Source organism: Pseudopodoces humilis, chromosome 8 (assembly GCF_049639895.1).
Source record: "Pseudopodoces humilis isolate 2021_Gansu_Grassland_sample_001 chromosome 8, ASM4963989v1, whole genome shotgun sequence".
Classification (NCBI taxonomy): Eukaryota; Metazoa; Chordata; class Aves; order Passeriformes; family Paridae; genus Pseudopodoces; species Pseudopodoces humilis.
Genome location: NC_142207.1, coordinates 38,045,827 through 38,073,463, shown reverse-complemented (window position 1 = coordinate 38,073,463; position 27,637 = coordinate 38,045,827). Strand labels below are relative to the sequence as shown.

Genomic DNA, 27,637 nt, shown 5'->3' with positions numbered 1-27,637 from the left:
CCCGCTTTGCCCGGTGGTCCGAGGCCGCCGCCGCCGCAGCGATGTCGGCGCGGGGCCCGTTCCGCGGCCCGCCCTCCTTCCCGCCGCCGCTGCGCTTCGGGCAGCCCGCCGTGTTCGGCCAGGGCGGCGGCTCCGCCGGGCTCCCCTTTGCCCCCGCCGCCACCTTCGCGCCGCCCTACGCGTTGGGTCAGGCGCCGGCTTCTGCGGGGAACGCGGGATTCAGCTTCAGGCCGCCCACCAGCCTGAGCGGCTTCCCGATCTCCAGCGAAGCATCGGGCGGCGGCGGCGGCGCTTCCGCGGCACCCGAGTTCCGCTTCAAGGCGCCTGAGAGCGCCGCCGCCTTCAAGCCGCCGTCAGGCGGTGAGGCGGAGAAGGGCCCGGTTGCCGCCGCCTCCGCCTTTGCTTTCTCGTCGCCCTTCGGCTTCGCGTCTGATACGGGCCCCGAGGCGGCGGGGGCGCGGGAGCCTTTCTCGTTCTCGCGTCCCGGCGCCGCTTTGGGGCGGCTGGAAGAGAGAGGCTTGAGGGTGCTGCCGGAGGATCCGGGGGAGCCGCCGTCCAAGGGGCTGAAGCGGAAAGAGGAGCTGGAGCGCTCGCCACGGCGGGCGGCGGCGGCGGGCGGGCGAGCGGCGGCACCGCCGGAGAAGCGGGCGGTGATGCTGAGCCGGTCCCGCGGTGGGATTCTGTTCGGTCGCACGCTGGAAGATCTGCTGCGCAGCCAGGCCCGCGAGCAGCGGGAGCGCGGGGACGGCCCCGAGGCCGAGCGAGGAGCCGCCGAGGAGCCGCCGCCGGCCGAGGCCCGGGAGCCCGCTCGAGAAGGTGGGCGGGGGTCTGGTGGGGAAACCGGGCCGCCTGGGAGTCTCCCCGCTTGCTGACTGCTGTCGTGTTCTTTCTCGTCACAGATGCGGCCCCCTCCGCCCCTGCTCGTCGGAGCCGCGGCAGCGAGAGCACGGAGGGGCTGGGGGGCCTGCCAGCCTCCGAGCTGACGGCTGTCCAGTGCAAGAACATCCCTGACTACCTCAACGACAGGACTGTGCTTGAAAAACACTTTGGCCAGTTCGTAAAAGTTCGTCGTATCATGACCAGGCGTAATAAAAAAATGGCGGTTCTCCACTTCTTTGATCATGTAAGTATCAGAAGTGGCGTAACTCTTGGGAGAGTTCATCCTGGAGAAGTCTCCAGCGATACCTTAGAGCCCCTTCCAGTGTCTAAAGGGGGCTTACAATAAAGAGGGAAAACAACTTTTTACAGGGATGGACTGGGAGAGGACAAGGGGAAGCAGTGTAAACTAAAAGAGGGTTGAGATGTTATGAAGAAATTATTTGGAGGTGATGAGGCCCTGGCACAGGTTGCCCAGGAAAGCTATGGCTGCCCCATCCCTGGAAGTGTCCGAGGCCAGGCTGGCTGGGGCTTGGGGCAGCCTAGTCCATTGGAAGGTGTCCCTGCTCAAGGCAGGGGGGTGTAGCTGGTTGGTCTTACAGGTCCCTTCCAACCCATACCGGTCTCTGATTCTATGAAAAAAGACACAAATCTGGGTGCTCAGGGTGGGTCCAGCACTGATGAAACCTGGTCTCTTGTTTGTAGAAAAGCATCATTTTTTTGTGGAGACCAGTTCTGCTGATTGTGTGTAGGTCTTAAGTGAGGTTAAAATACACCAAACAGAATTTTTTGGCAATAGGTAAATGTTTCTGTGGCAAAAACTGCACTGTGTGTTTCAGTGTTGTGATACCAATAGGTTTCCATGCTGTGCTTTTGTTTTATTTCAGGCCTCTGCAGTTCTTGCCAGGAAAAAAGCGAAAGAGTTGCACAAAGATATAGTTACGTTTTGGCAAAAGAAGAAAACAAGTAAGTCTGTGTTTCTAGACTACTGGATGATGTATAAATAGCGTGCCAGCTGCTCTTTTTTTCCCTGATATTCTGAGGATATCTTAATTATCTCCCAGTATAAGATACCATGGTTGAATCCTTAATGCAGTCACACAACAGCAGTATGGTGATGTTTAGCTTTGTGCTTCTGTCCGGAAGTAGGATGTTCTTTGGGGATGTAAGGAAACCCAGTCTGAAATGCCTGGCTGCCTGCCTCAGGCAATAGATTGGCATGTGGACTTCTAGCTTTCAGGAAAAGGTTCTGAGAACCAACCTAAGGAAAGTGTCTTGAGAATCTCTGCAGTGTCTGCTGAGGTTGCTGCTCTGTGCATTGGTAGTTAGACACTGTTTGAATCAAAAAAGAGAACAACCTTCAGAGTTTAGAAGTGGGAAACCTGGATTCCAGACCCTACTTGGGATTAGGGCAGGAGGACATTGTTCAGTCTCCAGGGAAATAATTACAATGTCAAGTGCTTCCCTTTTTTTAACTCCATGAGTTCAGTGTGTGTGCCTGTGAGATCCTAGCCTGGGAGTGCACTTCAGCTGCCAGCAGATAGATGGTTCAGCTCAGCTTTGACCAGCCACAGCCTTGCCTTTCAGAAAACAAACAGCTGCCAAGTTGTCTCCCTGAGAATTAAGATCTTGAAGCAGCAGCTCTAGGGCTACTTCTTTGCCATAACACCATTTTATTGTGGTGTTATGTCTGTGGCAGCATGTGTGGCAGCATTCTGAAATAAGTATTCTGGGAGGGTTTAAGAAATCCAGCTTGTAGAAAAATTGTCTCTGGAAGAAGAAATTCTCCCTTCCTGCAAGGGTTAACTCATGTTGACCTGAGCCTAAACTTGGGTATATGAAATAAATACTTTCAGTAGGAGCACTTGGAATTGTGATTTACGCAGGTGAAATGGGTTCGATATTCCATAGGGAGTTATGACTTGTTGATTATATCGCAAACATCCTGAGAGAGCTGTGATTCAGTTGAGGATCACACTTCATTTACTGATAATTACAGTTACTGCTAAGTGATACTGTCTTGGAAAATACTTACTCTTTATAGAGCAATGACTTTGATAGCAATTGGTGGAAACTTGATGTAGCTCCTAGTGCAAGTTGTTTTGGAAGTTTTGCATACATGTACAAAACTGGGAGTCTTAATTTTCATCACCACCTCCATGGGGTCAAGAAAGAGTTGTTGCTTAAACTGCTTGGCAGGTACCTTCTTTCATATTTATGTGTCATTTCAGGTCCAGCAAAAAGAGAATTTTCATCCAAGGAGAAGAAAGCAGGTGAAGATGAAGGAAGGCAAAGCAGTGAAGAGCAAAGCTATCAGCATTCCCCTCTTAGAAAACCTTTAGTAAGATCTTCTGCTAGCAGTGTCATGCCTGGGAGAAGGTATGTCTTCTCCTCTGGGAATCCACCTGGCAGGAAAAGGGGAGTTTGGAGAAAAATGGTGATCACTGTGTGTGAAATAGTTGCTTTCTCTTCAGGGAGGCTGCTTCCCTTCTTTTCTGGTGTAGAATGCTTCTGAATTAGAAGCACTCAGCTCTCATGCTTTGTCAGAATGATACTCTTAACGGCTTATTAGGGTCTTTTACTTTGGTCTCTGGATTTTGTTCATAAAAGTACCTGCGGTATGAGGCATGAGGGAAGTGAACATAAAGTGCAGAGCCCAACTGGGACCGAGCAGTGATGACACTGTGGTCATGATTCAATGAGCTTCTCACACAGGAGGCAATTAGAGTTCTGTGGAATGAGTCTCCTTTTTGAAATAGTTTGGATCACTTTCTCACTTCAAGTGAACAGTCTTCCTGGTTTGTTGCAGTCACAGAAGTGGCAGGGTTGTAATCTTTGTCACACCTCAATGCTGTATGGTGTCTGACAAAAGTAATTTAATATGTGTAGTCATATAACAATAAAATCAGTAATATGTTCTGAAGGAATCACTATCCCTTGTTTTAAAAAGCATGTTTGTACTTGGCCCTGTAAAATCTTTAAATAATCTCTGTTGCTATAGAAAGCACATCGGGTTTGTCTCCACACCAGCAAGCCAGTTCCTAGCTTAAAATACAAGCTCCTGTGCCATAGTGATGCAAAATGCTACAAGAGCCATCCATTTCTGTCCCCTCTATGATACTTTCAGTAATACCTTTTCTGTTAGGACTTTCTTCACAGTGCCAGAACTCTTGGCAGCATTGTCAGGGCAGTGCTGAGGATTTAACCAGGTTTAACCAGATTAACTCCTGGTGTTGGTGTTAGCTTGCCACATCCATACAGTTTCACACTTCCCTGTGAACAAAATACTCAGCTGAACAGATATTGTCATCCTAAAGAGCAGTGAACTGATTAGTACCAGGGCATGCACTAATGTATAATTATTGATAAAAAATATTCTTTATTTAGTTCTCCAGCAAAGAAGCCTGGCCTTCGAAAGGTGCTGCAGTTTGAAGCAGAGCTGTTTGATTCCAGTACTGAAGGGCAGAGCTCAGAGGGCTTGGGAGCTTCGCCATCATCTCTCAGTAACCTGGTGGGATTGGTGGCTGAGACATCTGAAGAGAGATATAGGCTCTTGGACCAGAGGGACAAAATCATGCGACAAGGTAATTACCATAAGTTAATGAGTATGACATCTGCTTCTCTGCTGGGAAGAAGAAAATGTTTGGGTTTTATGGCAAAGCTATTGGGATATTATGGAAATGGCTTAAAAGAGAGTTTAATGTGAAAAAGCTTATAAAATACTCTCTTAGTGTATTATTTTCTGTATTTTTTTTTCCTTGGGAAACACACAGATCTGTTTTACTTACTTCACATGCAATGTCTTGGGAAGGGCAGAATGTCCATCTTCTGTGAAGGAGGGCACGTAGGGAGATTGGCATCTCTTCAGACTCTTTTAAAGAAAGTTACCCAAAGCCTTAACTGCATTTTGTAGAACCACATAGTTGTTTGAGTTTGAAGGGGCCCTAAAGCCCATCCAGTCCCACCCCCTTGGCATGGGCAGGGACACCTTCCACTGTCCCAGATTGCTTCAAGCCCCATCCAGTCTGGCCTTGAACACTTCCAGGGGTGGGGCTACAGCAGCTTCTCTGAGCAACTCGTGGCAATGTCTCTAGTATTTCTCCAAATTCAAACTATTACACAGCTGAGAATTATTTCAAGAAATGTCCTTTTGTTTCACAGTGGTGGTTGTAACACCTTCCATGCTGTTCTTGCAGTTTCAAAACTGATCCTATTTCTAATTGAAGATCTTACTTCTATTATTGACAAACTTCTTCTCTGTGCAGAATTTTGAAATAGTTGTTCCTGAGGACACAAAACATTGGGTATCTTTTAAAAGCTTCAGTCTTTTCAGCAAAACTTGCAATTGTGCAATACTTGGACAGACCTCAGAGTGGGGAGAACCCCATCCATGTGCATTTCTGACTATATGACTGTATATAATACAGCCTTGCATGCTCAGAGCTGTTTTGGCACATTGGGTAATAGCTTATTGTGAAGAAAAATCCCAAAGCCCAAGAGTTTGTTTGGTGTTTGTTCAATTCTTTCTGTTTGTTTTTGGGTTTTTTTTTTCAGCTCGAATAAAAAGGACTGATCTTGGCAAAGCAAAAGCTGTTGTTGGCACTTGCCCAGATATGTGTCCTGAAAAGGAGCGATACATGAGAGAGACAAGAAACCAGCTCAGCATCTTTGAATTGCTCCTAGGAACAGACAAGGTATGAGATTCACAGGATATCAGTATGCCTGATGCTCATTGGAGCTGTTAGTATTGTTTAGCTGATTACAGGGATAATTCAGGTGCAAAAATTCTGTAGGCTGTTCAATTATTACCTTTCACTTCCCCACTGGAAAATAAGATTTGCTTTTTCACTCTGTCATGTCTTTTATTAAGTTATTTAGAACTATAAATCTAAAGCTATAATTATGTATTATATGTAATTATAGCTGTGCGTTCTCTTAAAGGTTATGAGTTTGAGACTAAGTCAACACTTCAATAGTCTTCTCCTTACTGAAGTTAAAGGATGGAAGGATGAAATCCTCTTTACTGCTGGGAAGTTGTATGTACTTCTTGGGTTTTGATTCTTTTCCTCTCCTCTTGTAGGTGGATCATGCAGCAGCAATCAAGGAATATAGCAGGTCTTCAGCAGATCAGGAGGAACCTTTGCCCCATGAGCTGAGACCCTCTGAGGTGCTGAGCATGACCATGGACTATTTAGTGACAAATATTATGGATCAAGGAGAAGGAAACTACCGAGAATGGTATGACTTTGTCTGGAACAGAACTCGTGGAATAAGAAAGGTGAGCACTGTGGATGGAGATATTTGGTGATAAAAAGCTAAAGATCTCATCATGATTGAAAAAAAGAAATCAAAAAGAAAGTTGTTGAAATATTTTGAGTTGCAGAGTGACTCAAACCACAGTGAAATAGGTTTTCCTGAGGTGGTGCCAGGTGACTGCGTTCTTCAACTAGTTTAAAAATATATCTAATGCATTATTTTTCATTCTGTTAGGATATAACCCAGCAACACCTCTGCAACCCACTGATGGTGTCTCTGATTGAGAAGTGCACTCGCTTTCACATCCACTGTGCTCACCACATGTGTGAAGAGCCCATGTCCTCCTTTGATGCCAAAATCAACAATGAGAACTTGACTAAATGCCTGCAGAGCTTGAAGGAGATGTATCAGGACTTGGCTAACAAGGGGATTTACTGCAAGAGTGAAGCAGAGTTCCGAGGTTATAATGTCTTGCTGAATCTCAACAAGGGCGATATTCTCAGGTGAGAACAAGACATCACTTGCTTTCTCTCTTTACCTCTGGGAAGAATTGAGTTTAGGATTAAATCCAGACAAATTGTAATGCTCCTGATTTTAATTCCATGCTGTTACAGGTTGCTGTTGAGTTGTGATTGTTAATATTGAAGCAGAAGTTTTGTCCCTGTGTTTTGTCTTCACAGAGAAGTTCAGCAGTTTCATCCAGAGGTTAGAAACTCGCCTGAAGTTAGATTTGCAGTTCAAGCTTTTGCTGCATTAAACAGCAACAATTTTGTGAGGTTTTTTAAGCTTGTGCAAGCAGCTTCCTATCTGAATGCCTGCCTCTTACACTGTTATTTCAACCAGGTGAGAAAAAAACAGATGGGTGTTTTTTAAAGTATTAATGAGTAAGACAGTCTGAGATTTTGGGGGGAAATCAGCAGAAAACTTAGTAGCTATTGAGCCCTAAAATAATATTGTTACTGCTTCTTTAGAAGTGTTAAAATTTATCAGGACCTTTCTGCTGTGATATGAAAGGCAAATACTGAAATGTTCTTTTTTTTCTTGTAATTGTGTACAAATAAATATTACCCTGAAACATAATTGGGAAGCAGAGATGCAGGCCTGAGAGTCTTGCAAAGTAAATATGCGTCTGCACTTTCAGAAGACCTTGCAAAGTGTTTTTTCTGCACAAGGATCACAGAGGGATATGCTCAAAACAAATACTATGAGAGAGGAACAGAAACTCGAAAGCAAGCGCATAGAATATGAAAAGAAAGTTGCAACTCTAAATAATGGTTTGTGTGGAAACTTGATGACAAAGTATTGGTGTATTTAAACATGATTCTCATGTTTATTGTATGCTTTATAGTTAATTTTGGGTTCTTTCCTAGTAGCTGCATGCTTTTTCTTTTCCTCCAGATTCGTAAGGATGGTCTGAAATCCCTCAATATTGCCTACACTGTGAGCACCCAGAGAAGTACGGCATTCCCCTTGGACCACCTGGTCCGCATGCTGCTGTTCAAAGACTGTGAGGAGGCAACTGATTTTATAAGTTACTATGGCCTGAGTGTATCAGAGGGGTAAGTGTGAGGAAAATGATGCCTGGCAGGGGCTAGCCAAACAAAGGGCTAATACGGGGGAGCCGCTCCTGAAGGTTGGAAACAGAGAAAGAAGGGGCCGAGAGCAGGGGATGGGTCTCCGCAGGAAATAAGGACACAGTTCTGCTTCATGGGAAACTGGCATCATAGTGATGCCTGTAGGGTGGGATGAAGCTGAACCGTGCAAACCAGCAGTTAGAGGATGTTGGAGGACAGCAGATCACAGATAAGTGTCTGCCATGAAAATCCATGCATTATGAGGTATGTTCATCCAAACTTGGAATTTTGAGAGACTGGGAAAGAAAAAAAAATCCTCGAGGATGCCAGTCAGTCATCTATTCCTCTCGACATTCTGTTTTGAAACAGTAAGTTTCAGAATTGAAAGCCTGTAGGTAACTGGAGCTTTGAGGATGTACGCCTGGTTGTTACTTTTGTTTTCCCCCAGGGGTTATGTAGAGCTGAACCGCTCGGCTTTCCTGGAGCCAGACGGATTACCCAAACCACGGAAATCTCCGTTTGTCAGCCAGAAGCTCGCTGTCTCTGTTGGGGAGGTTGTGAATGGGGGGCCCTTGCCCCCAGTGCCCCACCATGTGCCCGTTTCCAGCTTCAACGGGCAGAACAAGTACATTGGTGGAAGCACCTCCATGGATCAGGCCAGCAGTAGCCAAAAACCCAGTGTGGAAGCAGCAGGTGAGGGCAAACCTACATTTTAGGTACTGCTTAGAATAGACTGTTGAGGCAGCTCTGTGAGCAGGCTTATTGTACACAGCAGAAACTCTGTGGCTCAGAAGTTGAAACTGCATGGAAATTTAGATGTAATGAAAGGATTACAATTTAAATCATAGGAGAATCACAGAATGGTTTGAGGTGGAAGGGAGCCTGAAGCTTCTGAAATTCCAACACCCCTAACATGGCAGAGGCACCTTCCACTAGACCAGGTTGCTGATGTGTATTTATGGATCTATAAAAGCTGAGAACAGCCTGATACCTATAAAAGCCAAGAATAACCAAAAACTAATTTATTATTTTTTATTAATCAATAAATTTTTATCAATACTTATTGATAATAAAATGTATTTCCCAATTCAGGAAATTCTCAGTTGAGCCAAATTTTGCCAGCATAAGTGAAATAACAAATGTTTGACTGCTTCAGAAAACCAACTTCCCTTTGCAGTTTGCATTTTTTTTTATTTGCAGCTGTTTCTTGCCACTGTGTGTATAAACATGTCAGTTTTCAGGTTAGCTGAAAGTGTGCTTTTCTGTCCTTGCTGGAAGTACATATAGTGTATATAGGTGCCAGATGTGCCTGACTTAAAACAGTTGCTGTGTTAGAAATACATGTGCTTGGTACTGGGGGTAATGTGCAATTAAATGTTTAAATATTTTGTATAAAACATTCATAAATGTGAATTAGTTTTGATGATACATTTTTAAGGCAATAAGCTGCTGTTACGGATTTATTTTATGACCTGCTGAGTTTTATCAGACAAGCCAGCTTTTTGAAGATAAAATTAGCTTCTGTTTGTGACTGATCTGGTTTCCTTAATTTTTCTCCTCTTCCCTCGCAAGAAGGAAGAGTGGAAAGCAGAGGTGTGGATTTAGAAGCTACAGCAGTGAGAGTCCAGCCCCCACCTCATCTTCTGCCCTCGCTGTTGCCTCGTCAGCTGGTGCCAATCCTGCCCTCTGCACAGCCCATCTCCCAGCCTGCTGCACAGCCTGAGCCTTCCCCTTCAAAGCCTCAGCCTAGCTACTCGGACATGGTAAGGAATCTAAACCCTTCAGGAAATATTTGTGAAAGACCTGTGAAATAGAACAAAAGGCAACCAAGTTCCTAGGGTATTGCATTTTTCTGGAACATGCATGTATGTCAAATGAGACATGACAAAGCTTCTTCCTGTGGGTACATGACCATTAATGCTAGGTCTCGAATACATACCCTGTCTACCTGTGCTGTTTTTCTCCCTCCCACGCAAGTTTTTGTGTGCTGATGCTGAACTAGTCTCAGTGTCTCATTGCTTTGCACAGTACAGTTGTCATATTCTACCTAGATAATGGCAAATTTCAGTGAAGTGTAGGCCTGATAATTTGGAATTAAGTCAGCTAGAATGGAAGTCTAAAGTAAGAAAATAGGAATCTCTTCTCAGTTATGGTTTCCTGAATTGATTTGCCCATATTTAGTGCAAAAATCTGCTTTTGTTTCTGGGCTGTTACTAACTTTTTACATAGTTTAATTGTTTGAAGTTTGGAGACTGTTGTGTTTGGTTAACTTGGCTTAGTCTGTAAACAGAAACACAGATGCTGCTGTGAATTAGTCAGTTATGCAAGGCTGGAGAGCCTTACTCCCAGTTTACTCCTGAGAAGGACTGCACCTTGGTTCAGCTGCTTCCTCTGCTGTGTTGCAGGACATTGCCGAAGTGGTGGACGGGCTGGTGCATGATGTCCTCAAAGGAGAGTGCAAAGAAGTCGGCAGAGTAGGAGCTGCTTACGTGGCTGCTGCCATCTGGTAAAGAGCATTTCTTGCAAGTTGTCCTGGAGTCTGTCACCACAGCTATGCCCCTTGCCATAGCAGCACCATGTGTAAAGATGGTAAAACTAAGCACTGCCAGGTCTGTGAGGGAGACCATGTTACTGATGCAGTGGAAGGGAAAGCAGACCTTTCTTGAGATGTCTGTCACATCCCAGCTCTAGCCTAAAGGAAGGCTGTGACCCAAACCTCTGGAAGCTTTGCCTGGCAAGAAACCTCTGTCATGAAAGGGAAGGTGCCCAAAGGGGGACAAGAGGAACAAGTCCAGATCTGGCTGCTTCTCTGCTTCAGACAAATTTCTTCTCCAGGGCAGTCAGTAGAGTCATAGATGTGGGATGTGACCCAAACATTTGTTATTCCACCACTGTTTAATAATTGCTGAATTGGGGGACAGCTGACCCAGATTGACTAAAGTCCATTCCATTGATGTCATGGTTAGCAATAAAACTGGTTTAGAGGAAGGCGTTGGAGATTTGTGGCTTTCAGGGTGGACATGTCTGGGTATTGCTCTTCCCATGGGAAATGACAACTGGCTGCATTTACTTTGCTTGATGGCGGACTGGGGGTTTTGTCTTTCTGTATTACAGTGTATTTATTTACATCAATCAGTTTTCCTGTTTATTCCTGGTTTTTTCCCTGTCCCAGTGTGGGGAGGGGAGTGAGCCAGTGTGGGTGCTTGGCTAATTAATGGTTGGAGTCAGCCCACCACAAGAGGGCAAGGTGAAAAGGTGAAAAAAACCTGAGAAAATCATAGACCTGGGGCTTTGAATGAAAACATTCTGGCTTTGAGAAGAGATTTGCTGTTTCTGTACAGTGCCTCAGAGGCCACCATGGAGGAAGTCGTGACTGAGGTGGTGGGGGAGATTCTCAGAGAAATGGCTGGAAACATACTCAGTGTGGAAAGGCAGCGTGTCCAAGAGGAGCGGCGCAGAGTGGAGGAGGAGAGGTGAGGCACGGCTTTGGCTGTGGAGCCGGGTGGGTTGGGCACACCCCAGACTACATAAGGACAGCTGATGCCAGCCTGAGTCTTTGTGCCTCTGCTCAAGCCTCATGTCTTTCTGCCACAGTGGCAGAACAAGTGTCACCTTGAACTCTCCTGGGATTGTGCAGGCAGGGTTCCCCTCTGCATTCTTGGGTGATCTGCTGGTTAGCATTTTGGTTGCATCAGAGCCATGGTAAAAATGGTGGGTGGGAATTTTAGGAACGTTAATTTACTCAGAGCTTCCAGAGAGGGACATGTATCTGCTGTATGCAGGAGCTTTTCCTTGTGTGTGAGCTACTTGTTTGTAGCTTATTGGGGTAAGAATAAATAGAATCCTAGAATGGTTTGGTTTGGAAAGGACCATAAAGATCATCTATGGATGATCGATGGAGGGATGCCACTCACTAGATTAGGTTGCTTAAGGAACTCTGTGTTTTTGAGGGAAACCTGGCTTCACGCTAAGCTGTTTATTTAGAAACCAGATAGTGAGAAATAATTTTAGGCAAATTAAGCTGTTTGGCACTGTGTGTAGTGCTTCTCTAACTAAGCACCAGGTTTGCCAGTGTAAATTTTTTCACTTGTGTAAATATTTTCTCTGTTCTTCCAGGCAAAAGCAGGAAAGAGAAGAGTTAATAAAGCAGTTGAGCCAGTTGTTGGGTATGGAATTAATGGAAGAAGTAATAAAGGAGGGTGTCAAAGAATCTTCAGCCAGTGAGTTAAGGTATGTACAACGTGCTGCATGCTGTAATTTGATTTCCCAAGGGTTTCCTAGATGTCATGGACTTGTCTTGGACTTTGCATCTCAGCCCATTGAATTGGCATTTGCTGGAGGTCTTCACCTGAGCAGTCTTGGTTTGTTTTATTTGGAACCAGATGTGCCTTAGAAAGAGACCGGCAAGCCCGGATTGCCCGATGTTCAGAAGAAGTGTGTGGCCACTTCACGAAGCTCTTTCTGGAGGATGAGATTTTCCAGATTGCCAAGGAAACCCTTCAGGAGCTCCAGTGTTTCTGCAAATACTTACAACGGTGAGTTACCACGCTGGGGCACGGCTGCTTCTCTTGGGAGCATTGGCATGGAGCAGTTAATAGAGATGGAACTACCGCTGTCTGGTTGTGTACTTTTTGAGACAGTTTTTTCTGTTTTATGTCCATGGTAAGGGTAGACCTTACAGTCTTAGTACCAGCCTTTGCTAATTCACTGTACGTGGGGAGGGGAATCACACCTTGTTGTAGTCAGGTAACGAGCTTGGTAAGAGATTCCAGCTTCATTCCATCTAGAAACTTGTAATAGTTTATCTTTGTATTCTTTCTGCGATCACTGGTTTTCTTGCACATATGCTCAGTGTGTCATGGTTGTTGTGGTGTTCATTATACAAATATCTGGTGACAGAGGTCTGCAGAGGAGTTCATGAATGTGACCTATTTATCTGTTCTCTTCCAAAGGTGGAGGGAAGCAGTGGCAGCTCGGGCAAAGTTGAAACGTCAGATGAGGGCATTTCCAGCTGCTCCCTGTGGCTTGGATTCCAAACATCAACTGAAAGCACTGTCCCCCAGTGCAGAGTGGCCTATAGCCATGGAGAACTTGTGCAAGAGATTTGTAAACCTGGGGAATGGAGGAAAGCTGGGCATCTCTTGCACGAGGTAAGGTTATTTCCAGTGACATCAACTGGCAATCTGGTTGATTTTTGGAAGATAAGTTACCAAAATTCTTCCATTGTGAATGTTAGTGGGTTTGCAGAACTGTTTATTCTTAAATAGCTTCCAAAAGACTTTCTCCACAAATGCCATGACCAAGACTGAAAATCTGAATAAATTCTTCTGCTAACTAACTGCAACATTCTGAGGCCTCTGTAATATTTCCCAGGCCTCAGTTCCTAGATTTGTTTAAAGTACCTGTTTTATACCAAAAAAATACAGCCAACAATATTTTGTTTCCAGATTGAACTTGCTGAGGAACAAGACAGTGCATGAAATTAAAGTTCAGCACTTCTACCAACAATTGGTAAGGTAGGCTGTGGTTTGGTTCTTGTTTTCTTTAGAAGCAAGCTGCAGCAGACATGTCAGAGATACCAGAAATGACCAAAAGGTATGGCTAACCATGTCTGAATGTCCACTTGCAGCCCTGCTTCTGGGATTATTTTGGAAAAAGGGGAACAGGAAGGTCATAGAACTATAGGACGGTTTGGGTTGGAAAGTGCCATAAAGATTATTTTTTCTTGTCTGTCCCACTGCCATGGGCAGGGATACCTTCCACTAAACTAATGAAGGTGTTGGGCCACATAATCCTCCTGGGTGTAATTTTAAGGATATTTTTTAATTTTAAGGAAATTAATTTTAATTTATTAAATTTAATCTTTAATATTAAGGAAATTTTAAGGATGAGTGGGGTGTGACCTTGTACCTGTATGGGATGCGGCCTGGGATAGGCTATGGGGGGAAAGAAGTAAATGAGCTATCAGTGACCTGGATTGTAGTTGGAAAATACTTATTGAGATGTTTGAAGTGCAGCTGGAGGTCTAGCTTCCCATGGGTCCTCATGCAGTCCAGTGGCCTGGGTGTGTGTTGGGTCACTGTGGAAATGAAGCAGTACACATGTGCTCCTGAAATCCCCAGGCTCATGTGTCAGGTTTAGCAGCTGCAGTTCCTAAAGGATGAGCAACAGATCTAATGAATTAACTGGTCACTACTTACAGTATTGTAACTTGTTCAGTGCAAGATAGACATTCCTCAGGTGGGAAAGAGCCTGGGGTGGATCTTTTCACCAGTTACTTTCTCTCTTTTTAAGTGATTTAGCTTGGACTCCCCTGGATCTCATCTCATTAATCACAGAACATATTCCAGTTCAACAAGAACAGGTTTTTTGGAAGGCGCTCTTGGTTTTGCCCAATGATAATGAATATTGTAAGGATGATCCCAATAGGTATGTTGAAGAGTTGGTTGTTGGGTCCCTTTCTCAAACAGGGCAGACTTCTTTTAATATAGGTAGAAGATTAGTAATACACAGTCCTTGATGTAATTTTACTTATACCATGTCAAATTTCCAGCTTGTTTTTTTTCTCTCCAGAGCACTCTAAACAATATAGCTATAATTTATCCCAGTGATCTGTATTTTTTTTAACATTGTCTAATTCCCTTTGTTCATACTGAAAACAAAACCTTGATAGATAATAATTTCATTAAAATTTATAGCTATTTATTAGGACTGTTTATCATAACCTGAGTATATAGGATTATGGTAGATGGTGGTCTCTTAGAGGTGCTGATACTAAAACCCTAAAATACCAGTTTTGACAACAAAACCCCCCAAAGCTCTCTTTTTTGTTTGCTAGGATACTGATGGATTGGTTGAAAGCGAAGTTTATGGGACACAAGAGCTGTGAGAAAAATGCTTCACATACAGAAGGCAAAATTCAAACACTGACGTTATTTAGTTCTCCTGGCATGCAGGGGAGCAGAAGCATTAAAGTCAGTGTGTGTGTAAAGGTAGGTGAGAAAAACTTCATGGTATCTAAGAGGCATGGCTCTAAGCAGGGTGGGCTCTTTTCCAGTGGATATTGTGTCCTGTCAGATGGAGGGGAATGATACTGGGCAGGATGGGGTTGTTGAAAAGGTCTGAAAAAAGATGGATTTTTTTTCTTTGATTTCAATCAGCTGAGAAATACCTGCAGTAATAGAACCTGAATCATCAGCTCCTGGTCCCAGAGTGGGTGCTGAAGGCACTTCTGTGCTCAGCTCATCTAACAGACACATCCATGTTGGCCTGACAACAGCTTGTTGTCTTAGGTTGTGCAGAGCTTCTGGAAAAGGATGTCAAAGCTGAATGGCAGTGATGATAAACTGCAGATTTTGGTGTGGAAATAGCTTTGTTTAGCTACATTACTGTTGTCATCTTTGTTGCCTGTCTAGGTGGCACATGGTGCGCTCTCTGACTCGGAGCTTGATATGGCTGAGACACAAAAGGACTTGCTTGGGACCAGTGGCCTTGTTCTTCTCTTACCCCCCCGAGTTAGGAGCGATGATATTGCAGAAGATGATGTTTACTGGCTTTCAGCTTTGCTGCAGTTGAAACAGCTGCTTCAGGCCAAACCTTTCCGCCCCATAGTTCCCTTGGTGGTTCTAGTCCCAGGTCAGGAAGAGGATGCCATGGAGAAAGAAGTAGAAGATGGTATGTAATAGTTTTTGTGTCTTGAAACAAGGCGTGTTTAGGGCTGCCCCTAGTAGAAGTGTTGTGGCTAGTGCAGCCACTCAGTCACAGCATCCAGTAAAGGGACAGGCTGTGAAGTACAGCATGTCCCAGAGCTTTCCTAAAAATCTTGAGGCCTTAAGAAGAGCTCACCAGTTTTGGCTTCCAGTTTTCTTTCACGTACAGTATTTGATCCTGAGAATCTGTGGGTAGAGATGGAGGAGAGCAGCAATGCAGTGAATGTAATGCAGAGCATGTGGTCCAAGGGTATGTGTTCTTTCTCTGTGTACATGATGAGTTTTCTTATTTTTTAAGGTTTGATGCTCCAGGATTTGATTTCAGCCCAGCTGATTTCAGACTACACCATTGTAGAGCTCCCAGGCTCTGTCAACGACTTAGAAGGCACCAGAAGGGTAAGAACAGCAAGATACAGGAATTATTTTCCATTATCTGTGACTGTTCTATTTTCACTGACCAGAGATCAGTGGCATTTGCTACCAGGAAAAAAAATAAAAAAATAAATAAAATTAATGTAATACTGAAAGTTGCACTGAGACCAAAATTCATGGATTACCTAAACCCACTCTTGTCTGCCCTGCCTGTGTTGCTGCCCAACAGAGGAGTGCTGGTGGTGGGTAAACCTTTTTATCCTTAAGCTCTTAGTCCTAAAATGCTGAAGACCCTTTGTAGCAGTTCTGGCTGCTGTGAGATTGTCCAGAGTTATCCCATCTTGGTAGGTGGGACTGAAGTGTCTCTACGTCTCGTGGTCTGTCCACGAATACTATCATGCAGATCTCTCCCTGACAAGCCCAGAGTGATGCTTCCCCACAAACTTTCACAACTTAGGTCTGCACTTCAAGGACTGTCATGATGAGATATGATACAGTCACCCTGGACTAATTTCTGTGAATCAGTCCAATTTTTCCTAGATAAGTTTTCAGCAACTCCAGCATCCTCCAGCAGGGAATTCCACATTCCATAACTGTACGTCATGTGAACAGCCTCTTCTTTGTATGTTCCTGAGCCTGCTGCGTGGAAATTCCGTTTGTGGCCACCTAGCTGGAGAATTTTTGTTGCAAATATTAGTATGATGATACCTGATTTATCTGCCTTTTGCTGCATATTCTCTTAGAGAGTGTTATTCATACTTAGAGTTGAATCCTTTGTGGCCTGATCATGGCAGAGCAGTTTCCAGCCCTCCCTCTTTTGTGTGTCGTAGGTCTCTGCAGCTGTGGGCTGGCTGGTGTCCCAGTGTCCTGCCTCCCTTGAGCTCTGCAGCCAGACTCTTCAGGAGTACATTGAGGATGGGATCGATGGAGAATTTGGCAAGCGTTTCTACCATGACTGGAAGGAGAGGCGTTTAGCTGGGCTGCCATCCCAGGAACCTGGGGTCATCATAGAGCTCTACAACAGTGTGCTGCAGTTCCTGTCAGATGTGGCATCCTCAGAGCACCTTTGTGACTTGTCTTGGCCTATCACAGAGTTTTCAGAAGCAGGGGGTAACAGGGTGTTGCCCCACCTGCAGTGGAACATGCCAGATCACCTGGCCTGGCTGAAGAAGGCTGTGCTGTCCTTCCAGATCCCATATCTAGATCTGCCTCCTTTAGGTGGTAGGTACTTCATACTCTAATCTTCTTGGCAGCATGTTGTTCTCCAAGATGTGCCTTTGTAGTGTTGGTTCCGTCATAAATTCTTGCAGTTTACTTTGGGTTTTTTTTTTGTTCCACAGCTCCTTGGCGTCCTGTTTGCCACATGATTTTTCAGTATGTCTCTGAGATTGCAAGTTCTTCCCACACTCAACCACTGATCCAGTCTCAGGTGGAGAATCTGCTGAGCAAAACTTACCAAAACTGGAAAACCAGAACAACTGGGAACTCTGATGAAGATGGACCTTCTGTTAATGAGATCCCTTGGGATTGTATCTTGGCAGTCTGTGTTGATCATAAACTGAGAGACTGGAAACCACCCAAACTGCCTGTTTCTCCAGGTATTGTCTTCCTGCAGCATGGATGATGCTTCTTTTGTGATGGTACTTAATACATTGCCAGTGGTCCCTTTCCATATGGCAGCAAGTGATGTGTAGCAGGGAGGCACCTGTGGTCTTGCTGTATTCTGCATGTGTCTTCCTTTGGAGCATGTATTTAGTATTGGTTATGGTTTGACTTGATCCTCTGACTACAAATGTGGCTCTGGTCAGAGTCTTTCAGCCCTGCTCTCTGAGTGGGAGAAGGTTTGCATTAAGCAAAGACCAAGAGTTACTCTCAGAAGCTATGACAGCAGGGGAGGGCAGGCTGCCACAGTTAATTATCACTTCCATTGATTAATTAAGCTTGTCCCAGACTCTGTTTGATACCTGTTTGAAAGTGAACAATCATTCTTGCCTCAAATTGCCTTTTTAAAACTGAGGAAATTCTGAATTCAGAATTTCTTCTGAAGGAGAGAACCTGTGCAAATGATAAATGTTGGGCTTGCATTTATTCACAGAAGCTGTAAGTAAAGATGGTCAGATTCGTGTGTACTTCTTCAAGGGGCACTTAAAGAACTACACTGTGCCTTTCTCGTGGGATCAAGCCAGGCTGCGAACACAGGAGGAGATCCGGCAAGGCCATGAAAGGTAAGGTGGCCTGCACAGTGCTGAAAATCAGCATTTGGCGTCCTCCCAGAGCTTGGTTGTGTACATCTCCCTAAAATGATACACAAGGCTGTGCTGAAACAGAGTAGTAAGTAGATTTTATTTGTACAGGTTATTCAGCTCTAAGAGAAATGGATTGGTTGGGAAGTGCTGAAAGTGTTGAAATTCTGCCAAAAAAGCCCTGCTGCTGAGGCTTTGGATTTGTGCAAAGCATAGAGGGAAAACAATGCAAGTCTGAGAAAATGCTAGATAGGTTGAGGGGGAAGGATGCCTTAGAGCTGTGTGACATTAAAGTATTTGAGATGTAAAGTCTAGCTCACTTCGCTAGCCATGTTCAGAGGGAAGCCACTCTTGGAAGCTTAGTTGCAGCTTTGCTGTTTGGTGGGTGATGTTTGGGGTGAATCCTATGCACCTGTCAGATTAGTTTCTCTCTAATCCCATGCACAGGTGGTGCTGTGTTGGACTCTGGCGCAAGGCTATTATTTCTCCAGATGATCACTTCTCACTCCCTGATATTTCCAAGCTTCGAGCTAATAGGGAAAAATTAACACACTCATACCAATTCATGTGCTTTTGTTTGTTATTTGTTTCCTCCCCCTTTCAGATTAAAACTAAAATCTCCCAAGTCTTTTAAGACACCCTACAGTATAGCGCCGGGTCAGTATGGCTCTGACATGAGCATGCTGCCAGCTCAGGAAGTGAGCATTCCCAGCACAGATGAATTTAGAGATACGTCCTTGGCCCAGGAATGTCTGTTGGCACAGTTGCAACTGGAAAAAATAGAAAACAAGAGGTAAGTTCCCAGAGCAGGCATCTTTTCCTTGCAGCTTCCGGCCCCGGGTTGTAAACAATTTGTAACTTGTATGGAATAGGAAGTTAAACTGTGCTAGAAAAGAGCCCAGACTGTCTCAAGTTCAATCTGTTTTCATCAAGCACATCAGGGCAGTTCCCTACTAATTTCTTCTTAAATCATGGGAACAGGACAGGATGGTAGAAATTCTTGAGTTCTCAGGAATGGTTGGAAATTCTGTGGTCAGTGATTCCACCAGCACTGAAGCATATTAATACAGTGTGTACAGTATTCTGTTTATCCCCCGGTGTCACAAATGTCTCTAAAGTCCTCTCTGGGATGTCAGTTCATAACAGTACTGATCACAAAGATGAATAACTAAAGCTTTTGAGGTTGATCCAAGAGGTTTTTGTCTCTTCTGCCTTTGCATAAGTTGAGTCTCTTCAGTCTTTGTGGCTCCTTTCTGTACCACTGTCCTCTGTGATGGATTTTGATAGCTGCTGTGGGGCACTTCAGACTGTTTTGAATATGGCTGTGGAGATTAGATGCTTCTGAACCAAAAAAAAACCTCTTAGAGTAATGCAGTGGTTACAGGGACAAAGCAGGCTGCTATCTGACTGGTGATCTTGCCCTTCCCATCCAGGTTTGAAGAGCAGCTGCACAGATATCTAGCTGAGGACATGGAGCCCCTTGGGGATATTCTGGGTCTTCCTCTCTACCTCCCCCAGTCTCTGCTCTCCACCCCAGCTGCCGCCTGCCCCTTGGTGAAGGGTCCCACGACAGCTGCTCAAGAGGTAAGAGAAGGTGGTTCTCAGCTAAACTAAAGCTCTGAGGAGTGCAGCAGCCGCAAAACTTGTAGTGGGAATTATCTTGTGATAAAGTGTCAGTCTCATCTCATTTTCTTCTGCCCAGGCTGGGATTCAGGAGGGACACAAGGTTCCAGAGCTGGAGCAAAGCCCTGCACTGTCGGACAGACTCAAACACCTGCAGCAGCTCCTCAGAGCCACCAAGGAGGCTGAGGCTGCCTCTGAGCTCCACCTCTCTGCTCTGGTGGACATGGTGGACATTTGAGCTGAGCTGAGACACAGAGACTCAGGAAAGAAATCTAGGTCTAGGTGATGGACCTGGGGCAGGTTCCAGAACAAGCAGGCATTCTTCTGGGATGAGGACACGGAGCAGCCACGGGATCTAGGCCTAGGCCCCTCTCACGTGGCTGCGTTGCACAGGACCAGCGTGTCGTGGATGGTCTGAGACTCCCTCCTCTTCTGCCTCACAGGCGTGGAGATGAATCAAATGCTTTTTCTTGGAAGGCCTTAAATGACAGTGGTGTTTTTTTCTCCCAGCTCTCATTGTGGGTAAACACAGCTTCACCAGGTTCAGCTGTAGGGTAGCATGGGCCCCTGGGAATATTGAAGCAATTGCTCTCGATAGACACAGTCCCTGAAATGTCTCAGTCTGTGCTTCCTTCATGCGGGAACTGCCTTGCAGTAGCACTGTGGTTTGAAGTTCCTGTTCTGTTTCCAGGAATGTCAAAACTGTCATTCTCAAGTTGGAGCAGTACTTGGCCATGATTTTTGTACTTACTGTTCTCAGTACAAATACAGAAGGATTTTTGTTGTTCTGGGCCCAAGTTCTATTTTAGTCAATGCTTTCAGCATTAGAAATGGTTGAGATGCTTATTCCACAGTTTCCATGTCATGCTGGAAAACAGGATGCTTCCTTCAGTCTTCAGTAAACAGGTATGGAGAAACAACAGCCTGCATTCTCCAGCATTTAAAAATCTTTGGAATTTGAAGGCCCTAGGTTTTAGTTTAATTCCCAGTAAAGATGTACTTCATATCTGCAATACTCCTATACAATTCATCTTTTTCTTAACAAAATCAGCAAATTTTTCTCAAACAGAACCTTCTGTCTGGTGGAATATAAATTACTGCATTAAACTGATTATCTTGCCTGCCCAACAGAAGTTGAAATCCTCAGTAGTCTGTCAATTGCCTTCCAAAAAACTAGTTTTACAGTTTTTAAAAAAAGCATTTCATTTGTATTATTTCCCTTAAACCCAAAATAGCAAGAGTAGCTTAATGCTAAGTTGAAATAAATTTAAATTGGAAAGAGTGTGCTTTGAGGCTGTTGCTGCTCCACGTGCTTTTGTTGCACTGAGTTTTACTGAATTTAACTTGTTCCATGTGAAGGGAAGCCTGTGCCCTGCTTTTGATGTTCTCGGTTTACCAGGAATTCAGCTGTCAAAACACAACAGAGCTTTGGGAGTGTGGTTCATGCTAGTTGCTGTAAATTGTGTTTTGTACCTAATAAAAAAATTAATTGCTTCATTAATTGCCTCATTCCTCTGTTAAAGTTCATGGTATGAGATGCTCTTGAGGGGGAAGGGGGGGGGTGTGGCTGCTGTTAGCCGGGGGACTGCTGTTACCCGGGTACCAGTGTGGGGGGCTGGTCTCGCTCCCGGCCTCCCCCATACCATTTATCTATACCTAGGGCAGCAGCAAAATCTCGACGAAGGTGGGATTCGAACCCACGCGTGCAGAGCACAATGGATTAGCAGTCCATCGCCTTAACCACGCGGCCACCTCGTCCACCGTGGGGCACCTGCGTCTCAGCCCAGCCCGCGCCCGTGGCAACCACCCACTCCGCGCCTCCGCTCGCCCCGCGCCCACGAGGGTCCGGATCCGTGGGGACCGCCCACCGCAGGGGCCGGACCAAGGCTTCAGTAGTGTCCGGGCCGGGCGCACTGTAGAGCCACCTCGCGTGGCTGCGGAGAGGCAAAAAAAAGACCCCCAAAAAAACCCCAAAACGTTGCCCTCTCTGAGGCTCGAACTCAGGACCTTCAGATTATGAGACTGACGCGCTGCCTACTGCGCTAAGAGGGCGTCAGAGCGATTTCCTCGCGCCAGGCCTCCAGCGGGCAGGCAGGCGACGGGACTTGGATGGGCCCTGGGACCGGGCGGGAAGGGCTGCGACGGCCGCGTCAGGCCGGCAGGGGGCGACTGGCCCCGCGCCGCGACGAGGTGGCCGAGTGGTTAAGGCGATGGACTGCTAATCCATTGTGCTCTGCACGCGTGGGTTCGAATCCCACCTTCGTCGAGATTTTGCTGCTGCGTGGGGGGAACCGGGGACCCTTGAGGTGGGCTCGGATTCTTGCGGCACACCGGACTCGGCGGGGGCCAGAGGGGACTAGCAAGTGGCTGGTCTACCGTGTCATCTACATCCTCCCCATGAAACAGAGATATTAAGAATTAAGCATAAAGAAATGCCTGACCAAAAGAGAGAAGAAGCTGACAAGAGCAAGAAAGGAGGAGGCTGCAAGATAAGATAAAGAGCTAGAATACACAAACAAGATGCAAAGACAAAGGCACCAAAAATAAGGGGATTCTTTGGACCCCTAAGCCGGAAAGAACGGTATCCAAGTCCAAAAGGTGGTCAAAGGACTAGAAAGAGCATGTGCAAGAAAACAAGGTGAAAGTTCAGCCAAAGAGAAAATTGCTGACCTCATCCCAAATCCCCCAGAGCACCACCGAACTGACCAGAAACGAGCAGTGCGCAGCCGCAAAGGGGCGTGGAGCTAATTTTAATATGAAGCAAGGACAAGGCGGGGTTAGGAAATGAATATGTATTAGGTGTATTGTGCAACCCTAGTTTGTAAAGGATAAAAAGAGAAAGCCAAAACTCAAAAGTGTGCATGCTTTTCGGAAGCGATATCCCCCATACACCCCAGCACTGAATAAATTCATACCTTCTCTTGTAACTACTCTGTGAGTTACAGAGTTCTTTTTCTATCTGCATATCACCCATGGATCAAAAGTCACCCGTGCCCTGGAGATTTTGGGAAGGGGATGACAGCAGGAATTGACGTAGTGTGGAGGAGCTGGAAGTCTCTTATCCAAGACTCATGGAAAAGGAAGCACTCAGAAATCCTTACAGGAGCGGTTACCGCCGAAAGTAGCTGTTGAGCAGTCAGTCAGGCGATAACCTTCGGAAACGGATAGTGCAATAGGGAAGTGCACTGGGACGAAGGAAGGGTGAAACCATGGATGGATACCCTGGGTACTGTGGGGAGAGCGGGCAAGGAAGGTATAGGAGGGTTTTTCCCATAAGAGTTGTTGGTGATTATGCCCGTTCATTGTAACTGGAGAAAAAGCAGCAAAGAAGGTGAAAGGCAACATGCAAATCTCATCCTGCATGTGGTGGGAGCCCAGAGGGGCAGAGAAAGGTGCCCTGGCCCCACACCACCCACATCACCACATCGCCCCCCTGGTACTGCGATGCTGGGTGTGGTTCTGGGTGATTTACCTGGACAGGGATCCAAACAGCTCCCTTCTCCCCACGCAGAGGAGATTAGCCCTCTCCTGAGCCTCATCCAGGCCATTGGACAGATCTGGGCATCCTGGGAAAGGTACCTGAGATGCTGCCAGATCCCTCCAGCATGGTGACTTGCAGGTGCCATGGGGCAGAGAAAGGAGCAGGTCCTGGTGGAAGTGATGCCTTGGTCATTACTACATCCAGTGGGGAACCCTGGGGACCCTGAAATAAGCTTTCAGAAATAAGAAATAAGAGTACCCAAGCTGCCCTGAGTCAGCATCATCATTGAGAGAGGCAAAGAGGGGCAGTGGGGAACCCCCAGCAGTGCCCCCAACTTGGGCCAGGCGGGAAAAACACTGTCCCAGACCCAGGCAGCATCGAAAGTCGAATCTCCTGTTTACTAGACAGGTACTTTGACCAGCTGAGGCAGAGCCCCAACCTGCCCCACTGCCAGGGATGCCCCATGGCCATAGACACAGCCCTTCCGAGCCCATCCCCATCCTGCTGCCGACTCAAAAACAGAGCCACTCTGTAAGACCAGTGGATTGGGACTCCAGGGACAGGGCACAGTCGCGTGTGACGCTCTGTCTGTCACGTTAAGCTCAAAGCCCCAGCACTGCCGTGTCCCTGAGGGCTAAAAGACGGTGGCCGGCTCCCGTTGGGCTCTGCACCGGCCACAGCGGAGGAGGGTGGTGATAGCAAAAAAAGAGGGCTCGTCCGGGATTTGAACCCGGGACCTCTCGCACCCTAAGCGAGAATCATACCCCTAGACCAACGAGCCGGGGTGCACTACCCCTCCCCCGCCCCGCCCTCCCCCGGGCCCGCCAAAACGCCGCGCCGACGCTGCTGCCCGGGGGGCCCGGCCCGGCGCCGCTCCCTGCGCACGGCCTGCGCCCGCAGCCCCGCCGGGACATCCGCGGCATCAGCGCTGCGAACATGGCCCGGACATCCCGGACATCCGCACCCCCGGACATTGCCCCGCACCCCGCTCCACTGCCCGCCGCGGCGCGGCGCTGCCCGCACGGCTCTTCCCCCTTCGCCCTCAGCACCGCGCCTGTGATGGCCGAGGGGTGAAGGTGTTGGACTCCAAATCCAATAGGGGTTTGAATACTGCTCACAGATTTTACCGAATGCCTAAGTACCCCCGCTGGGGTTCCCGGGAGGAGCTGAATACAGGAGCATCATGAACAGCCAGAGCAGCCCACTCCTACACTCTCTTCTCCCTTAGGAGCTCCTCAATGCCCCAAGCAGGGACTATGATAACCCCGGGACTCCCCAGATTTTGCATTCCTGATGCTGAGCGAATTCCTCTTCATAGCCCTGTCCCACATCCCTGGGGAGGCAGTGTATCCCACCTCATTGGTCTGCGTGTGCGATTCTCGTTTTAGAGTGCAAGTGGTCCTGGATTCAACTCTTGGATAAATCTGCCAATTTTGCACCCACTACCATCCTCATTCTGAGTGACTCCCCGCAGCATTCATGTTCACCCCAAAAGACATCCTGAGTCCCTTGAGGAAGTTAAGAAAAGGCCTCCTATGAACTGCCTCTAGGGAGGGTAGGGATAAAGACATGAAATTTTTACACAGCCTTGGGATGCCATGACACAGCACCAAGCCTTTCCTGGGGAGCTCTGGCAGCCCCTCAACCAGCAGAGAGCAGGTTGAGAAGGCAAAAGGACATGAGAATACTGGGGATTGGTCTGCACTACATCTGTTTCCTCCAGCAGCGTCTTGCCACCAGTCCTCTGGAGTCCATCCTTCCTGCAGGGATGTACCCAGCCAGCAAGGGTCACCCCCAGTGCTGGACATGGTGGGTGGCCAAAAGGAAGGGCTCATCTGGGAGCTGAACCTCAGGACCACTTGCACCCAGAGCAAGAATCATACCACTAGACCAATAAGCCAGTGTGCACCACCTCTGCCCTCACTGCACCTCCCAGACCCTTTGGGGGGCTCACGGGTAGCTGGGGCTCTGTGTGGCCTCATCCTCTCTGGGAGTGGGGAGGTGCTTCTTGCTGTGGCCACGAGGTTCCAGATCCAGCATGTCTCACTCCCAGCCCCTCTTCCCTTCATAAAATGCCCTTCACCAGCTATTTGCAGCAGTTGGAATGGCCAGTGGTTTTTGTGCCACCTTTCTCCATGGGGCATCCTGCAAAGGCGATCCCCTGCGAGCTATGTTTGATGTCATTGGCAGCAAATGGCCGTGTCTGTGTGCCAGGGGCTGTCCGTGCATGGGGTGTCTTTGCTGTCTGTGCATGGGGTGCAGCGATGCCGGGGCTGTGGTAAGGGGGGATTGCAGTGAGCAGTGTGGGAAGTGTGAGTTGGTGCCATGTGTGAGGTGTGGAACGGCTGTAAAGGGGTGTATGGGTGCACGTGTGTGGTGCCCATGTGCAGGCAGGGCCCCGTGTGCGTGCATGGAGCAGCATTTTGCTGGGCAGCGGGGAAGTGTCCTGGGTGTCTCGGGCCAGAGGGCAGACACAGGGCAAATGCTGCACCCCGGCTCGTTGGTCTAGGGGTATGATTCTCGCTTAGGGTGCGAGAGGTCCCGGGTTCAACTGCCGGACGAGCCCTCTTTTTGGATACCCAGCACCTCCCTGCCAACCGGCTGGTCCCCCCAACACCAGCGGTCACCCTGTCAGCCTCACAGGGAAGGAACACCGGGTATCTCCACACCCTGCAGCACCTGGGTAGGGAGTGAAATCTCTGCGGGCATTTCCTCGCCGACTGCTTTGGCGTGCCAGGAGGCAATTCCACATCCACAGGCAGTCCCCGAGATTTTCTGGGGGGGATCTGGGGGGTGTTTGGCTGCCCCGCATGCATCAGAGAGGGGTGTGGAGAGGCAAAAGGACATGGAGATGCTGGGGGTTGATCCCAGGGCCTCTTGCATGCAAAGCAAGCGCTCTCCCGCTGAGCTACATCCCCCTGTACTAGAGTAAGGGGCGTTTGCCTAGTCTTCTTGCCCCACTCCGCCCCCACGGCTCCAAACCCGACTGTCACAGGCTGCACTCCACCCTTCCCCACTGCTGCTTCCGAGGCCCTCCTGCTGGGTTTAGGGACGTGCTAGCCCAAAACACCCTACCCTGCCCATCGCTGCTCTGCAGATACTGCTTCCCTCCTCTCCACCCCTGCCCTGACCCCACCAACATCCAAAGGCACGTGGGTGCCCAAAACAAGGGCTCGTCCGGGATTTGAACCCGGGACCTCTCGCACCCGAAGCGAGAATCATACCCCTAGACCAACGAGCCAGGTGCTCTAAGTAAACAGAAAACCCTTTTTTCACTTCGAGTATTCACAGACCTGCCTGGGGTGACATGGGACCTGTGGTAGCTCTGTCTGTCTCTGATGGATGAACACCGTTGAGAGCACTGACTGTAGGGATGTCACCTCGGCATATGTAGCAGGAATGGAGGAAACAACTCAAACAACGCTCCATTTCCCAAACTATTAGTGTTAAACAAAGAAAAAGGGGTCATGCTGCCTTTGGTGTTGAATACAGCTGAAACCAGCCTGACTCATCAATCCCAAATTTAAACATCCTGATGGTGAGATGAAAGATATAGTAGATCTGGTAAAATACCAGATCTAGGTAAAGATAAGGGAACAAACAAGTAATGTTACTGATAACTTTACTAAAGCTGTTGAGCTGCTACAGCTGGTCTGGACTTATCTGACTCATAGTCCATCCTTTTATACCATTAAAAGTCCCAAATTTGAATGGCAGGGTTTTCTGACAGATCCTTTCTTGAAGTGTATGTGTGGAGATTCCCCCCTGGAGTAGGGACATTCCTCAAGGTCTCTTCTTAACGCAGAACCAAAGAGATTTGCCCCCAGTTACTGGTCTGGGTGGGAAGTATCAAACCTCTTCTTAATAATTTGTTTTGGTAGCTTTAATACATTTGCTTTAATATAATTGCTTCAATATTCCTTCACAATGCACTATATTGTAATAGTTGTTATAGCACCTATATTGTGTAGTAAATAATTCTGATTAAAATCTTTGTTGTCTAATCATAATAATAAATGATATATATTTGTATATCTGCTTTATTTTTAATCCTGCAGGATAAAGCTGTATAAAGCCTCTACTACACCTATACAATGGAGACAAACCGCTGACAAACTCTGGGGCTAAGGTTGGATCCAGCCACACACAGGCTCCTTTCTGAAAAGTTCAGAAAGCCAGGGGTTCTTCTCTGCATGTCATGATTCAGTGTGAGTTTCGAAACTTCATCTGAAGCTCCCACTCTGCCCAGCACAGCATGGCTGTGGGCTGCACCTGCCTGGTTTTAAAATGGGGCCCATGAGGAACAGGGGGGTCAGCAGAGCCCCCAGGTGCTGGCGACTCAGGCAGGGGATGTAGCTCAGCGGGAGAGCGCTTGCTTCGCATGTAAGAGGCCCTTGGGTTCAACCCCCAGCATCTCCAGCTTTTTTTCCCTCCTCAAACCTACCTTCTCCACGGGCCAGTGATGATAAACTTGCATCTACATCTGGAAGGGCTCCACAAAGA

At 47.1% G+C, this 27,637-nt stretch overlaps 1 protein-coding gene and 8 non-coding genes across 9 annotated transcripts; 4 read left to right on the top strand and 5 right to left on the bottom strand.

Moving 5' to 3' along the window:
• Positions 1–41: 41 nt before the first annotated feature.
• Positions 42–21,150, top strand: MCM3AP (minichromosome maintenance complex component 3 associated protein). The gene is made up of 28 exons (XM_014262575.2): positions 42–816; positions 900–1,123; positions 1,764–1,842; positions 3,108–3,255; positions 4,264–4,460; positions 5,431–5,570; positions 5,957–6,154; positions 6,367–6,635; positions 6,813–6,975; positions 7,531–7,691; positions 8,155–8,399; positions 9,279–9,469; positions 10,112–10,212; positions 11,048–11,179; positions 11,823–11,936; positions 12,089–12,241; positions 12,659–12,856; positions 13,154–13,222; positions 14,001–14,135; positions 14,545–14,698; positions 15,122–15,380; positions 15,714–15,811; positions 16,618–17,008; positions 17,128–17,385; positions 17,883–18,012; positions 18,635–18,823; positions 19,464–19,614; positions 19,733–21,150. The coding sequence occupies exons 1-28, from the start codon at positions 42–44 to the stop codon at positions 19,889–19,891; spliced, it is 5,481 nt and encodes a 1,826-aa protein (XP_014118050.2). The 3' UTR covers positions 19,892–21,150.
• Positions 21,151–21,329: 179 nt separating this feature from the next.
• TRNAS-GCU (transfer RNA serine (anticodon GCU)) lies at positions 21,330–21,411 on the bottom strand. The gene has a single exon. It is a non-coding gene; the product is annotated as a tRNA-Ser (tRNA).
• Positions 21,412–21,632: 221 nt separating this feature from the next.
• Positions 21,633–21,705, bottom strand: TRNAM-CAU (transfer RNA methionine (anticodon CAU)). Its single transcript has one exon. It is a non-coding gene; the product is annotated as a tRNA-Met (tRNA).
• Positions 21,706–21,837: 132 nt separating this feature from the next.
• Positions 21,838–21,919, top strand: TRNAS-GCU (transfer RNA serine (anticodon GCU)). The gene has a single exon. It is a non-coding gene; the product is annotated as a tRNA-Ser (tRNA).
• A 1,924-nt stretch (positions 21,920–23,843) lies between these two features.
• Positions 23,844–23,915, bottom strand: TRNAP-AGG (transfer RNA proline (anticodon AGG)). Its single transcript has one exon. It is a non-coding gene; the product is annotated as a tRNA-Pro (tRNA).
• A 1,713-nt stretch (positions 23,916–25,628) lies between these two features.
• TRNAP-AGG (transfer RNA proline (anticodon AGG)) lies at positions 25,629–25,700 on the top strand. The gene has a single exon. It is a non-coding gene; the product is annotated as a tRNA-Pro (tRNA).
• A 280-nt stretch (positions 25,701–25,980) lies between these two features.
• Positions 25,981–26,052, bottom strand: TRNAA-UGC (transfer RNA alanine (anticodon UGC)). Its single transcript has one exon. It is a non-coding gene; the product is annotated as a tRNA-Ala (tRNA).
• A 251-nt stretch (positions 26,053–26,303) lies between these two features.
• On the bottom strand, positions 26,304–26,375 carry TRNAP-CGG (transfer RNA proline (anticodon CGG)). The gene has a single exon. It is a non-coding gene; the product is annotated as a tRNA-Pro (tRNA).
• Positions 26,376–27,480: 1,105 nt separating this feature from the next.
• TRNAA-CGC (transfer RNA alanine (anticodon CGC)) lies at positions 27,481–27,553 on the top strand. The gene has a single exon. It is a non-coding gene; the product is annotated as a tRNA-Ala (tRNA).
• The last annotated feature ends 84 nt before the right edge of the window (positions 27,554–27,637 follow it).

Bases quoted from the DNA above. Each gene is read 5' to 3' on its own strand.
- MCM3AP (XM_014262575.2), top strand. From the start codon at position 42: ATGTCGGCGCGGGGCCCGTTCCGCGGCCCGCCCTCCTTCCCGCCGCCG. The intron at 9,470-10,111 runs GTAAGGAATCTA...GCTGTGTTGCAG, and splicing joins AGCCTAGCTACTCGGACATG to GACATTGCCGAAGTGGTGGA. The intron at 11,937-12,088 runs GTATGTACAACG...ATTTGGAACCAG, and splicing joins TCTTCAGCCAGTGAGTTAAG to ATGTGCCTTAGAAAGAGACC.